This window comes from Magallana gigas, chromosome 1 (genome assembly GCF_963853765.1).
Source record: "Magallana gigas chromosome 1, xbMagGiga1.1, whole genome shotgun sequence".
Lineage (NCBI taxonomy): Eukaryota > Metazoa > Mollusca > Bivalvia > Ostreida > Ostreidae > Magallana > Magallana gigas.
In genome coordinates, this window is record NC_088853.1 from 50,603,444 (window position 1) to 50,618,041 (window position 14,598).

At 31.2% G+C, this 14,598-nt stretch overlaps 1 protein-coding gene and 1 long non-coding RNA gene across 2 annotated transcripts; both read left to right on the top strand.

Moving 5' to 3' along the window:
* The first annotated feature begins 2,168 nt into the window (after positions 1 to 2,168).
* LOC136270924 (uncharacterized) lies at positions 2,169 to 6,614 on the top strand. The gene is made up of 2 exons (XM_066069910.1): positions 2,169 to 2,448; positions 3,297 to 6,614. Exon 2 carries the CDS (start codon positions 3,305 to 3,307, stop codon positions 4,442 to 4,444), a length of 1,140 nt encoding a protein of 379 aa, XP_065925982.1. The 5' UTR covers positions 2,169 to 2,448; positions 3,297 to 3,304; the 3' UTR covers positions 4,445 to 6,614.
* Positions 6,615 to 11,291: 4,677 nt separating this feature from the next.
* LOC136270952 (uncharacterized) lies at positions 11,292 to 14,310 on the top strand. The gene is made up of 3 exons (XR_010708808.1): positions 11,292 to 11,369; positions 12,493 to 12,560; positions 13,975 to 14,310. It is a non-coding gene; the product is annotated as an uncharacterized lncRNA (long non-coding RNA).
* Positions 14,311 to 14,598: the final 288 nt, after the last annotated feature.

Consider the following 14,598-nt stretch of genomic DNA (forward strand, 5'->3'; position numbering starts at 1 on the left):
TTGAAACAGGGAGTTATTAAAAAACATGTTGTTTTTTTTTCTAGGCATTTATTTAAAAAAAATAAAAACAAATTAATTATGTAAACCTACCAATTTTTGTAGTTTCAAAATGCTCGAATACGAATCAATGGCAAAAAAGGGCCTTCCATCAATGTTTAAAAGTTTGTTATGGAAATTAACAGGATAAATTCTTATTAACATTCTTATGGCAAACAAAAAGGCCAAGACATTTATTTCAGAAACAACAGCTATATTAAGGTTTGAAATTTTATCAAATATTCTATGCACCATAGCTTACTATTTTGTACTCTATTTCATTAGAAAATTGAGTGAAATTCATTATGAAACAAAACTAATCTTAAAAATATACATGCTCCAGTTTTTACTGGATTCAAAGTACCTGTGTGCGTATGAATGTACGCATACATGTACCTCTAGAACACCTAAAAACTGGTTTCAAAGGCAATAATTAGCTTACAAAAGATCAACTTATTTACAAATAGCTTTGATAAATATGATTGTATCGTTCATTGATTTATTTTTTCACTATCTTCAAGCAGGGATGTATCAGCATAGATAGTATTCTATTGTTTAAATGAATATTAGGTGAAATACGGAACACAACGGTGAATTAATTGCAAAGATGAAATGTAGTTCAAATTTAGAATATCACATTGTCTATACTATATGAGTAAAGTAAATATATGTAAGTAATAGCGAAAAGTCCATGTTTACATCGCATTTTAATGGAGAGATCAACCGCAATCAGTTAGAGTCAGTTCAACTTTGTTTTGTAATGCATGCATTGATTGTTGGGTGTGAAACAAGACTTATTTTTCAAAACCTGTCAAATGAATGATGATATACTTGAAACAAGTCTTAGAACAAAAGTCTTGAGAAAAAAGCAAACGCAAAAAACACAACCCTATCAAATGCTTCATTGCGTTTTCTATTTTTAAAACTATAACACTTATTACTGGGTTTTTTTACAAGAATATATCATAAGGTGAAGCAGTACAATTTTTTCAGACAGAAAAGTTTGTAACTTTGTTTTAAAGCATAACAATTTCGCATATTATATGCTATCAGTATCGTCTGTGTCGTTTGTCAATAGTAACGTTGCTATCAATATATCCATCGGTCATCTCGATAAGTAAACATTGGGGTGGGGGTGCAAAACGTGCGAAGGTAAAAAGTTGATGGATGAAGATAACAAAACGTTGTTTTTTTTCTTCCATATTTTGGGCATTATGTAAATAAGTGAAACAACTGAGAATTAGATATAATACTATACAAATCTGCATGATTTTTTCAAGACTTACAGGACCTTAACAAAAAAGATATAAATTTCTTTTTTTTACTTTAGTTAATTAAGCGATTAGTGTACCAACATTCAATTTATCAGGTCACTACAATTCCAACGCAACTTCAAGCAATGCAGTGGATGGGCAACAGTCGGATTTACACTTCTATGCACGAAAATAAACAGTTCCCTACGATTTTCTTGTTTTTTCTTACAGCGGCGTTAATCTCGTGACATCAGTTTCATTTCGCACCAAATCGGCTTCATTCAAAAATCGTTCAGGTATGACATTGGGTTTTCTCCACGTATCATGAAAAGTACTTATGCGATCGCAGTAAAATTTCCAGGATGATGTTTTCCACACAGATCTCCGTCATATAAAAAAATGACAGCCATTGAAGATACCCTTTGATATTGATACATGTAAATGAAGAGAAAAAAATGCCTTATTGCGCATATCCTTAGAAAACAGCTGTTTGTTATTGTTTGCGAATTATATATAATTTAGATTAATTATCCGTCAAAATTATGTTAGTGGCTAACAGCTGTTGATTTGAATTATTATCATTTATTGAACGTGTAATGTGTTAGTCAATGTCCTCACTCCTGCCTGTTTTAAGTAGAATAACATTAATTCGCACGAACTTTAATTATCCTTTAGACATTTGGGGCAAAACACATACGTAATTGTTTCAGGGAAGTAGATTCATTCCCGCTGTTTGAAGTTTAATTGCTAGTTATTCATTACTCCGTTTTTGTTTTTTGGGTTTTTTTCTTTGTTCTCGTACATGTATATAGAAATGAATTAAGCTTTCAGGAAGTTTTTTTTTCGTTGAAAAAGTTATGAGGGTTTTTAGCTTCGAACAATTAATGCATTTGTCAGTTTCATATTGTCTGCATACCACTGCTAAACGCGACTAATCTTCGTGCACATGAAGCAAAACAGGAATGTCTGAAATCTTTTGTGACTTTTGAAAAAAATAAATAATAATAATACAGTAAAACGCGGTTATAGCGAACACGCTTATAATGAATTGACGCTTACAGCAAAGTGATTTTTATTCCCTGTGACTTAAATACATTTTATTATATTTCAATTGGAAAAACCTGAGGGAGCAGAAAACAACCATTACTTCAAACAGCAGGTAATGTTGGTTTTACGATGTTTATGTAGACACACGTACAACATATTTCACTTTTTTAAAGATTAGTGTAACATGTACAATAGAGGTTATTTGTAAATCTTTATCACGTACAAAAACAACAATTATTACAAGGTGTTAAAAAACCAACTTTGTGCGAAATGAAGTGGCTTTATTTCATAAAAGACTTGCATTCAATTGTTTGTCTTTGTATCATTAACAAATTGGAACAAACGCTTAATGAAAAAAAAGAGTTTGTAGAATTAGCGGTTGTGTATATATGTGCAGATTTCATCAAACGTAAGGGTTGCTGTGCATTTGTGTCGCCTAATGATACAAATATATCATTAAAAGGCGATATAATATCAGCGGTTTGAGATGGCAACAGTAATAGCAATGATTTATAGTAGTAGGCGTTGCAATCGCAACACTAATTATATTCATGGCATTAAGTGGCATTGGATAATTAACGGTGGTGACAAATCAAATCTTACTCAAAGAAAAAAACATGAATGGATAACATGTCGATCTTTATTATAACATTGGTATTGATTTGAAAAAAAAACAATTAGGACTTCAAGAAGATATTTATTGACATTTTAAACTTTTGATAAACATAATCCTGAAATGTGATAATATTGGAGCTTTGAACAGTTTAGAATTTCAAGCTGTTCTCCCGTAAACATATTTTCCTATAATTTTTAGAGCCAAAATAAACAAGAAAGAAGTATAATTAAAGAATAAATATTGCGCTGAAGATTTTAGAAATATCAGTTTTCTAAAAAGGCAGCAAGGATGAAACAAAGAATATTTACATTGTAAATTTTTTTTTCTTTTTTTTTCTTTTTTAGATTGCAACATGAAAAGAATCCCCTTTAAACCAAAGCTGCTTACTATTACTTCTTTCTTAGCTGTATGCGTTGGTGTGTACATACTTGGAGTCGCATATTCTCTCTTTCGAGAACCCATGAACAACAATTCTTTATTTATCGTGCTGAATCAGAGAGATGACACATCAGATCAATGTGAGAATGTTAATCTTATGTATTATGATGAGGAACAAAACAATGAAAACATTAAAGATTTAAAAGAATGCAAAGGTTCTGACAAAAACTTTGAAAAAGTGTTAAGGAAAAATATGCAGAAAGTAGACAACTATTTATTCAATGATTCAAATAAGTTGTTAAAATGCTTACAATTAGACAGAGAGGGAATCATTAAACTATCAACACCAAGAAGGAGCAAAGAATCGCTTCCTATATTTGTGACGGCTCTGTCTGATAATCATTTTCAAGAATTCATACAACTTCTCAACAGTCTTAAAATATATCAAGAAACAAAGCACCCACAGTTAATGATCTTTGTGTACGACATAGGGTTATCAAAAGCAAATTCAAAACTGGTGCGGCAAATGTGCAATTGCAAGGTTAGAGCATTTCCATTCAATACCTTCCCTAAACACGTGAAAAATGTACTTGGATATACGTGGAAACCGATCATCATCCAAATGATGCTTCAAGAATTTGATTTTGTGATGTGGCTGGATACTTCTGTAAGATTAGAAAATACAGACCCATATTTTGTTAAAGCGAAATGCCTCGGAATTCAGGTTTTAGAGGGATCCGGTTCAATTGCTGTCAGAACTCAAAAGCGGCTTTTTGAGCGTTTTAAGGAGGATCAGTGCATGTTTAATTATCCTGAAATACAAGCTGGTATTGTGATTATCTCCCGCACATACTTTACACTTAATTATATAATGCGGCCATGGGTGGGCTGTGCTCTTGAATATGGTTGCATGGACTTTCCGAATGCGGAAGTTTATATAAACTGCACCAAAAGGTGGATTCCTTCGGATTGTCACAGGTTTGACCAATCAACTCTCGGTGTTATTATGACAAGACTATTCAACAAAAGAAGACACCACTTTGTCGTAAAAGAAGATTTTGCAAAAGTCCTACGACATGAAACCGAAAGCTCTCAAAGCCAAAACATCTCTTAATAATTGATAATTTCGTCTCACCCATAATTTTCCTGCATGTTGTCCGTTTTTTTGTGTTGTGTGCTGTTCAATTTTTCATGACAAAATTAGTTACATTACTTGTTTTAATCAGTATTGCCTGTTCGTTACCATAATTGTCTGTTAGAATTTAAACGTATCAAGCGACTAAAATACAATTGTTATGGACAGATACAGAAAAAAATAATTTTATATTTATTATTAAAAGAATATTTTCTATTTTTTTTTTCTTTTAGATTGGTATGGTTCTTTTTTATTTCATTTCAAAAACAGGATTTAGTAGAAATATTGGTATTATAGTAATATCAGGTAGAAGCTTTTTAATTACCTAATACATAAATAATGTACGTGTATTCATATAATCAACCTTAGAGGTCACGGAGTACACATCTGTGGCAACATTTATATACATGTAGGAACAAATATGAATATAAGGTTATATTTAATTATATATGGAAAAGCATGTAGTCTGAAGAAAGTCTATGTTAAATAACAATTAAATCACTAAGTCAAGGGAGGGAACCATTAATAATTAAGTGAAAGATTGTCGTTGTTTTTGATTCTCTGAATACCAAAAGCTAGTTGGTTACTTGGGCCAGTAATGGTCATACTTATCGAGTGAGTGATGCAAGCCATAACCCTTTTGTTTCTTTTCTAAATATTACTTTGGTATTTTTGAAATGATATATAATATTATAGAATTGCTCGGAAAGATTAAAGACATCATATTTATATTCCCCTTCTAAGTGGCGGATTTTTGTTTCAAATTGAAATAAACACTGAACAAAAGCTCAATGTATAATTAAACTAAATAACCATTCAACATGATTTGAAAATGATTATAAAAAAAATGACAAAGAATTGCGTCTGAAAAGTGTTTATAATAAACTGGCAACGAAACGCTTTACAATGACGTCTTAATCTTTGGATGTTTTTTTATTAAGGTCTTCCGTTTCCAACGGAAGACCTTATTGTTTTCGTACTGTTTCTTCTTCTTCTTCTTAATTTTTTTCCAAATTTTGTGCACTCGATTTCTCAAAAAACTATTGGACCGATTTAAACCATTTTTTCACAGATTATGAGATGTAATCTGAATTTTATATGTTTTTTAAAATTTTTGTTAACGTCACTTCCGGTACCGATTCATCGGCCATTTTGTATATTTTTACGACCTATTTTGTGCAAAGCTGATCTCAGAAACTATCAGAGATATGACTATGAAATTTTCAGAATATATAGTCTAAAGTTTGAAATTGTGCACAATTATGTTGTTTTACGCCAGTGGCGCCATTTCTTGGAGCTCGCCTGGGCCCGAAAATTGGGTACGAATTATTGTTCAAAATTTTTATACGTTTTGATCTGTATTTTTTTATTAGTTAATATTTTGTTAAGAATTAAGTATAACAAAAGAAGTAGATAATCAAAATTTCTCTCCAACAAAATCAAGAAAAAGGGGCTGGCCCCCTTTTTTAGGGGCCAAGGCACTTGTAAACTCTATTACAAATAACCGAAAAACGATAAAAATGTTGTAATGCATTATAGAAGCAAAGTTGTTGATCATAACAATATCTATCAGAAAAAATTATTGCCACGCCCATTTATTACGTAATTAGGGAATTTTAGGGGCCAAAGTACTTAAACTTTGACGCAATATATCTTGAAAAGGAGACATATTTTGTTAAGCATTGTAGAAGAGAAAATGCTTGAATTAATGCTTTAAATTGATTCCCCTTATCAAAACAGGAATTTACGTCCCCATTAAGGATCTAGAGGGCAGGCCCCTAAAATATTCAATCATTTGTATCTCAAAAATGATCAACAATTCTAGATAGGCGTAAAAACAAAAACTGTTAGTATTCCTTAGACCTTTTCAAAGAAATCAATAAAAGGGGCTGGCCCCTTTTTTAGGGGCCAAGGCACTTGTAAACTCTATTATAAATAACTGAAAATTGTATCGATTATTCATGGTATGATTTTAAACAGAAATCGCAAGGAAGACCTACTCGTTACTCGTAACGAGATCGTATCTAGTTAATATTATTATTCTTTTTTGGCAGTTGTCTCGGGACACTGAAATAGGCAAGTTATTTTGCTTATCAGGGATGACACTAAATAGTGTCATTGAGAATATTAACATTAATAAAATGTTTCGGGGCCAACTTTCTGTATAATCTATTTTTCTTAGAAAATAAGAGTAAATGTTTCAATAATTTCCGAAAAGCCTTCGTACATATCGGTAGCTCTTTCACAAATTTAGTCCTGACTCATATTGTCAATCATGCATGTTATGAAATATATTTGTTTTTAAAACAACGTAACTAACATATTTTTGTAAGCCCCAGTAATTGTTTTGGGGTTTGGGGGTTTGAACAATTTTGAACATTTGGTATCAAGTGAGCTAAAACTACCTAAAAAAAACCACAATTGAAATTCATACACACATATTTAAATAAACTTCGAGCTCGATACTCTCTAATGTGTGTTTTTTTTCATTGCACATGCGCAAAATATACACTGTTGTAGATTGTTCGGTGACAACATGGACTTTAAGATGGTTTGGGACACCTCCATATTGTGACCTACTTTCTACTGAAATTAAAAATGAAATACATTATTATTGTATAGGTGTTTTCTTTTAATATTTACTATCTAATTGGTTTACAATGGGCTCTGTACAGCGTAAACTACTACTCTGTTAGCCATCAGCTCAAATCCCGGTTCTTTTTTATGTTCTAAAAAATTTCAGCATATTTTTTGTCAAATATTATGAAATTTTAAATTCAAGATTTGTTAAATTTTACCAATTATAATGAAATGTTATCCATGTTAGAATCGACAGGTGTCCCATATAACCTTAAACATGAAGTGTAATTGTAGTACATGTAACAGAAAGATATATTGCATATCTATATAAACTAGCACAGTTGTTTGTGCACCGTAAATTGCAACCTTTTGACATGTACGGAACTGTAGCTACTAGGTCTTTCATCCAAATTTTGTTTTCAGACCGGGAGTTAAAGAGCTGCAGCCATTGTAAGAGCAGATTGTCTTATTGCCAAAAGTATTAACTGAAATATTGTTATCCACCAATGGAAAACGATAATGATTAATTCATGATAAGGGTATCATTTTTTGAGTATCACCAGGTACAATATAATCGGGCGTCTAATAATCTATGACATCTTAAAATATTCTATGAATGTTTCCTTATTATTTATATTATTTTAACGATTGTGCGATTCTTTGTACGATTAAATATTAAAGTAGTCGTTGATGAATAGTTTCGGACTATGCATTACAAAATCGATTCGTGGTGATATCACAACAAAGACATAAGAACTTATAAATATGATTTAATAACAATTAATGATCGTCTATTTTATATGCGACTACAAGTACCTAGAATTTCTATTCTAGGAGATAGACTTTCACAACGGGGAAATTCACCCTCCTATTTTTACTGCGAATCTGAAAGGGTCTAATAAAATAATGTGATCTAAATTTAAATAACAACATTTGCAGGGGTAAAAAATCGCGAACTCTTATTGTCTGCATTCTAGTACTATAGCAATAAAATCAAAAGTAAAATAAATTTATAAAAATGAAGTATATTTCATTTCTATTGTTAAGATTAGTCAATTTAAAGCAAAAGTCTACAGCCCAATCTAAAAATATACTAGCTATTAGCTATAACAATTTAGAACCCTCTCTCTCTCTCTCTCTCTCTCTCTCTCTCTCTCTCTCTCTCTCCTCTCTCTTTCTCTCTCTCTCTCTCTCTCTGAGATCAGTGTCTCCTAAACAATAAAAAAATCAAATGTTTTTATTCACGTGCTTCAATGAAACTTTCATTTGATTTTCATTGATAATTTTATTTAGAAAAATCAATTAGTTTTTCTTAACCTTCGGTTTTTTTTCATTGATTAATTTACTCATTAATCTCATGTGACAGTCCAGGGGTATGTGGGTCGTTGAAAAGTATACCAAAAATAAGTTTTGTTAAGATTCGGACGATTAAAGAATAGTGAACACGTGATCGAGAATGTCCATTCATTAATTGCATTTCTTTCTGGCTCTTCTTATAATTCATTTTTGTTAAGAAAAAAGCTGAATTGTACATGTCATTCACGCCCTTGTATTACATTTTAGGATCTTTCCACTTGTCGAATAGGCCTGAAAAGTTGCAATTGTTTCAATCGATCTAAGAAATCTACCAGCGGCCTCTTACACGCCAATGAAATGCTTCAATGAAACTTTCATTTGATTTTCATTGATAATTTTATTTGGAAAAATCAATTAGTTTTTCTTAACCTTCGTTTTTTTATTCATTGACTTATTTACTCATTAATCTCATGTGACAATCCAGGGGTATGTGGGTCGTTGAAAAGTACACTAAAAATAAGTTTTGTTAAGATTCGGACGATTAAAGAATAGTGAACACGTGATCGAGAATGTCCATTCATTAATTGCATTTCTTTCTGGCTATTCTTATAATTCATTTGTGTTAAGAAAAAAGCTGAATTGTCCTTTACGCCCTTGTATTACATTTTAGGATTTTTCCACTTGTCGAATAGGCCTGAAAAGTTGCAATCTACCAGAGGCCTCTTACACGCCAAACGGAAAACAGAGCGTTAATTGAAACTCTGATAATTATAATGCTATTTACTAAATGTACATTGTTAAGTTGTTGTTGTAAATGTATTGACAAGCCAGAACCAATATCATTATGACAAATAATCATATCTTTCACAAAAGGATTACATGCATTTAATAATTCATTCAGGAAAAGTAAGCTTCTCTTCATTATCACGCTAGTAGACATTATCCTTAATTAGAAAAGTTAATTTAGCTCTCGATTTTTCTCTCTCCGTTGTTCCTAACATGTATATTCTCGCATAATAAACGTTCAGAAAAAGAAAGTTCTAAGCTGATGTTAGCTGGATTTAATGAATTCTGTAGTTAAGTGGTTGGTGGCTATTTGCCACTTCATTGAAGATGCGATACTCGAAACATGTGAAGCTCATATTTCATTGTGATTAAGAAACAACTAACACCAGAGTATTGAGGAGTAAAAAGACAAAATAAAAGAGAGTTCATTTAGAAATGAAAAAGATGACTTCATATTTGTTTTCAAATCCACGGCATCGATTTGTTTATTGTTTACTAATTGTGATTATACATGTACAATTGACGAATTAGTTGTAAGATATATATTGGATGCATTGTTGTCAAAAACTTCAAGTGAGAAATTTTCATACAAAAAGCTATTTAATGCAACAACCTGCATGTGAAAAATATCTTGGGTCTAACCAAAGCTTGTGCAATACTCAAATAGTTTCATCAAACTTCAAGGAACCTTAAATAACGAGTTAAATGTCAGCCATTCATATAAGAGAGCATTATAGCGAGCGCATCTCGCAGGCGCGCAGCGCCGGCGCGAAGCGAGCTCTACCGGCAAGGCATGTGTGAATAGAAAATTCGGACTAGTTGCACATTCATTCAACGGATTTTTTTGACGTCAGTAAATCGGACCAGTAATGCTTTGTTTTAATCGTCCCAGTAATTCCCTGTAAATATGGTGTCCCATTTCACACTCTCACGAGAACAAGATAAAAGACTATGTACATAATGCATAGTAAATAAAACCATTACATAAGACTAACAAAGCTGTTGTTCCTTTGAGTGACGTCACAATTGATTTCTTGCACATTGATCCCACAGAATTTTTCGGCGTCAGTAAATTTCGACCCACAATGCAATTAATCAATGTCGGACGATCTCACTAGACTTGATTCCTTCTCGCGAGAATCAAAGTAAAACTTTTGAGAAACAGATAAATTGTGTAATTTCAAGAATATCATGCTTTTTAAGTAAACAAACCAGTATATTTCACTTATTTTTTTTTCAGAATTTTTTCAAAGAGACAGACGACACTTGACCGACGTGAACTGTGACGTCACAATAAGGAGAAATTACTCTAAATAGTTATTGTGTAAATCTGCTGAAATATAAATACCAAAAACTTCTCAAAAACTTGCAAAGCTAACGAATGGGGACATCTCTTTTTTTTAATAGGAAACAGTTGTAACTTGCTCTCATTTGGATGAATGCTCACATTTATTTTATTCACTATATATTTATAGTAATTTTCAGGAACATTTTTTAAAAGGGGGTGCGGCAGCATCATTCAAAAAATATTTAAAAGCAAAATGAAAAAGAAATTCTCAAAATCAGGGAAATTCTAATCCGGGTGAGGAATGGTGAGTGCGTAGTATGCATTTAGCTCTTTAACTGCTCAATGGTATCTTTTTTTTTCATTTTATTACATCCTCCGGGGGGGGGGGGGGTTCAAAACCGTTTTTCTCATATGATCAGCAATTTTTTTTATACGTCGTAAATTATATTTTTTTTAAGCGGGGGGGGGGGGGGGACTCTATGATAAGTCAATTTTTAATATGTGAGTTTAAGAAAAATGTCTGCTGCAAGAAAAGAGGAAATAAACTGCAATAAACATTATGTTAAAATCTTTATTATTCAACAACATTGTATCTGAGATAAATTATATTTAAATAAATTTAATAGACAAAAAAAAAGGCATGTATATATATTTTTTTTTGCATTCAAATTCATTTACGTTACGTTGATACTTTTATATTTTATCATAATTCATTATTTGATCACATGCTGCGCTCGCCCCAACGGTCGCACCGTAAAACATATTAGGATACTGCCAATTTTTTTTTATCAATCTGTAGGTTTAGCTCCTTCTTTTTTGGCGCGCACTGGTTTTCGGCGCTGCGCTATCACACAACGACAACAACCTAATAATGTCCTTGTTGGATTCGTATAACGGCAGTCGCATGCATATTGGTATATGACTATCCTAATGATATCTACGGTCTTGCTTTTGGTATGTCCATGTTCATTCTTTATATTTTAATTTTTATCTCTCTTTCTTTTTAAATTGTTTGTATTTTCTAACAATGTCTTTAATTATGTAACTTCTCTGTCTGAACTTTCGACGCGCCAGGTATGTTCTATTTTCTTAAGAATAATAATGATTTTTTTCATTTACTTCTTACAAGTTACAATGTCCATCAGTCTGTTCTAACTTACACATCAGTATTTTATCAGTAACTTTGAGCTGATGTGTGCTTTTTTATGAAATAATAGTTAAGTTCTGTAAGTACAAACAATGCTTTAATTACACAATTGGGACACAAATCAAAATGAAAGAGCTACGACAGTCTCTGTAATGCATGTGATAAGGAATTCATGAAGGAAGTACTTTGATGATATAATCTGCTTGAATTGTGCACTTAAGTGTTTGAGAACAAAAGATTTTTTTTTATTTAAGTACAGTTGACAAGAGTTTTCATATCTAAGCAGAATCATATCTAAGAATCTGAAAATGTTCTCTTGAATAACGGACGGTAATTTTTGCGTTCAAAGGCAAAATATGTCCGGTATTATAGAAATAGTAGCAAATACATCAAATCATGTTCCAATTTGTATTGATTATTTTTTTTATAATACTTCTTACATATTTAATTTAAACAATATTTTATAATGCAAAAACATTACATAAAAAGGATTGGACGGCAGAAAGTCTGTATATTTGTGCCCTCTCTGTAAAAAGTCAATTTAACAAACAGTGATGGTACAATGTATTGTACATCTTACATATTGAGAAATGCATCAGGAATATAAAGATGAAAAAACACATTTTGATAATTAAGTCTAGATTAAGATATAACAAATCACTTTAGTAGATATAAAACAAGTTCTGCTATAAAAAGAATGTAATAAGCAACAATGTTTATTGTGGGCAATCTTAAATGCGAAATGCCAAAATCAATATTTGATTAAATCAGAAATTACTTTGCAAAAATTCTGTATTGAAATTTAATTCATGTTAGATCAAAGCAAATGCTAAAGTATACACCACAATAGCTTTATTTTTTTTTTTTTACAAATGTTTGCTTGTTTTAAAACGTTAAACAATTTGATTGAATTCATTCTACTGCTTTCAGCGGTCGTCAGAATATAGTTAAGACAATATTTTGTCTTCACTTTTGTCTTTCATCAAGCTTTGCCTATGGTGAGTATACATGCTATTTACAATGTATAAATGTTTTATATGTTGTTTTTGATAATTCTAGGGCAAGGGGTATCGCTAATATATATTTTTGTTTGGGGGGGGGGGGGGGGGTGATTGCATTCATAAAGTTGAAAATTTAATGAGATGTATGCCCGTCTTTTGGGGTTTAATATGTTTCGTTATGCTGTCCAAGATTTGAATAAATATGACAATCGAAAAGTATTTATTGCATTAAAATTTATTATACATCAATCATTTATCATTTTTTCTGACAAATTTTAGCCAAATGTCTAACGTTTAGATGTTTTCAAAACACAATTACGACTGTCAATATAGTTTTATTGAAACACGTCCAGTCTGGTTTCTTCCCAAATTCAACTTCTTTGACTATCACATGGCCACGCCATTTAAATAATTAAATATTAAAAAAAGATAAATATTGTGTATTTTCTGTAATTCTCCTGCTGAAACGGACGCATTTTATTTTTATTGAATAGAAAAAACAACTATTTACTAATATTTACCTCTGTGCAATTATAAACGTGCTTGCATTTTATTAAGGGAGAAAATTCATTTACATTCTTCTTCAATTACGTGCTAAATTGTTCACATATACAACATGTAATCCAAAAATTACTCGTTGTTTAAAAGGAGAGTAATATATGTTATTATACTGAGTTCTATGGATATATATATTACTTAGTCTTTGAACACTTAAATGGACGAATTGAGTTTGTACAATTTTTTTATTAAACTTGTAGGTCTAAGCAGATAGATAGTTTTTAATCCTGTTAAAATTCGACAAAGCTCGAGCCTTATTTTCAAATTTAACGGAAAAATTAGAGTGCATTAACAAAAAAAAAACCCATTAACAAAGGAAACAAATAAAGATTTGAAGAAATGTTTACTGATATAGACGTATCACAAATGTAAAAAAGCAAGGCACCAGCTTTGTTTACAAAAAAGAAAGAATTGGGACCTATGTATTGCTTCTCATCTAATTAATGGCGATCAAATTATATCATATATAATTACAAATATCTTTATACCATAAGAGATGATGGTGCAAACAAAAATCATGCAGCATTGAAAATGACATTAAATTTTGTAAGTCAGCCTTCGATCTTTAAATCAGCTTTATTTCTGAAAAGGCTACATTTGCTACAAACCATTGTAAACTAATATTATAGTATGTTATAATCGATATTCGGTTACAACTTAATTCTGGGCAAAACTATGCAAAAAAAATGATGAAAGGAAAATATTTTCTTTTGGTTCAAACCTTATTTATGACTAAGGCATTACACAATGTCATGTAAGAACAGTTGATAATTCAGTACAAAGCTAGTTGTTGGAGATTATAAAATCTCAAAATAACAACATCAAACGGATGAATTTCTTTATGTTTCATTAGTTAATTTAGCGCTCAATAAAGAAACATTTGAGTAATATCCACGTCTAATCCGTTACAACGTTGCTTCAAACAAGGCTGTAGATGGGATGAAGCCAGATCAAAACTACAGTGATGAACAATGTTCATTTTCAAAGACAGAAAAAACAGCCACCTGGTGGGTGAATCCAAACAGTGTTTACAACATCAATGATATCTGGATATATTACGCTGATGGTATGTTTATGTATATATCGTTGAAAGAGTCACTTTAAACACATTTGAAACATTACACATAATGTCATGCAACAGGTCTTTTCCATCGTAGTTAAACAAAGGCTATTGGCTGGGTGAATCTAAACAGTGTTTACAACATCAATGATATTTTTTCTTTGTACATGTTTTATTGATATTCATATATTAATAAATGTATGCCATTTTCTGCAATGTTCATTGTTTTTATTAACAATCTCCTTTGTGATATGTATCAACGTCTCCGATTTAAACACGAGTAAACAACTTTACTCTCTTTTTTTTTTTATTTCTGAACAGTCTTAAATAAAAAGGTATAATTCACCCTCCTTGAAAATTTCAAATTAAATTTAACAGTAATATTTTCATGTAGGCTCACCTTTATTTCTGATTAAA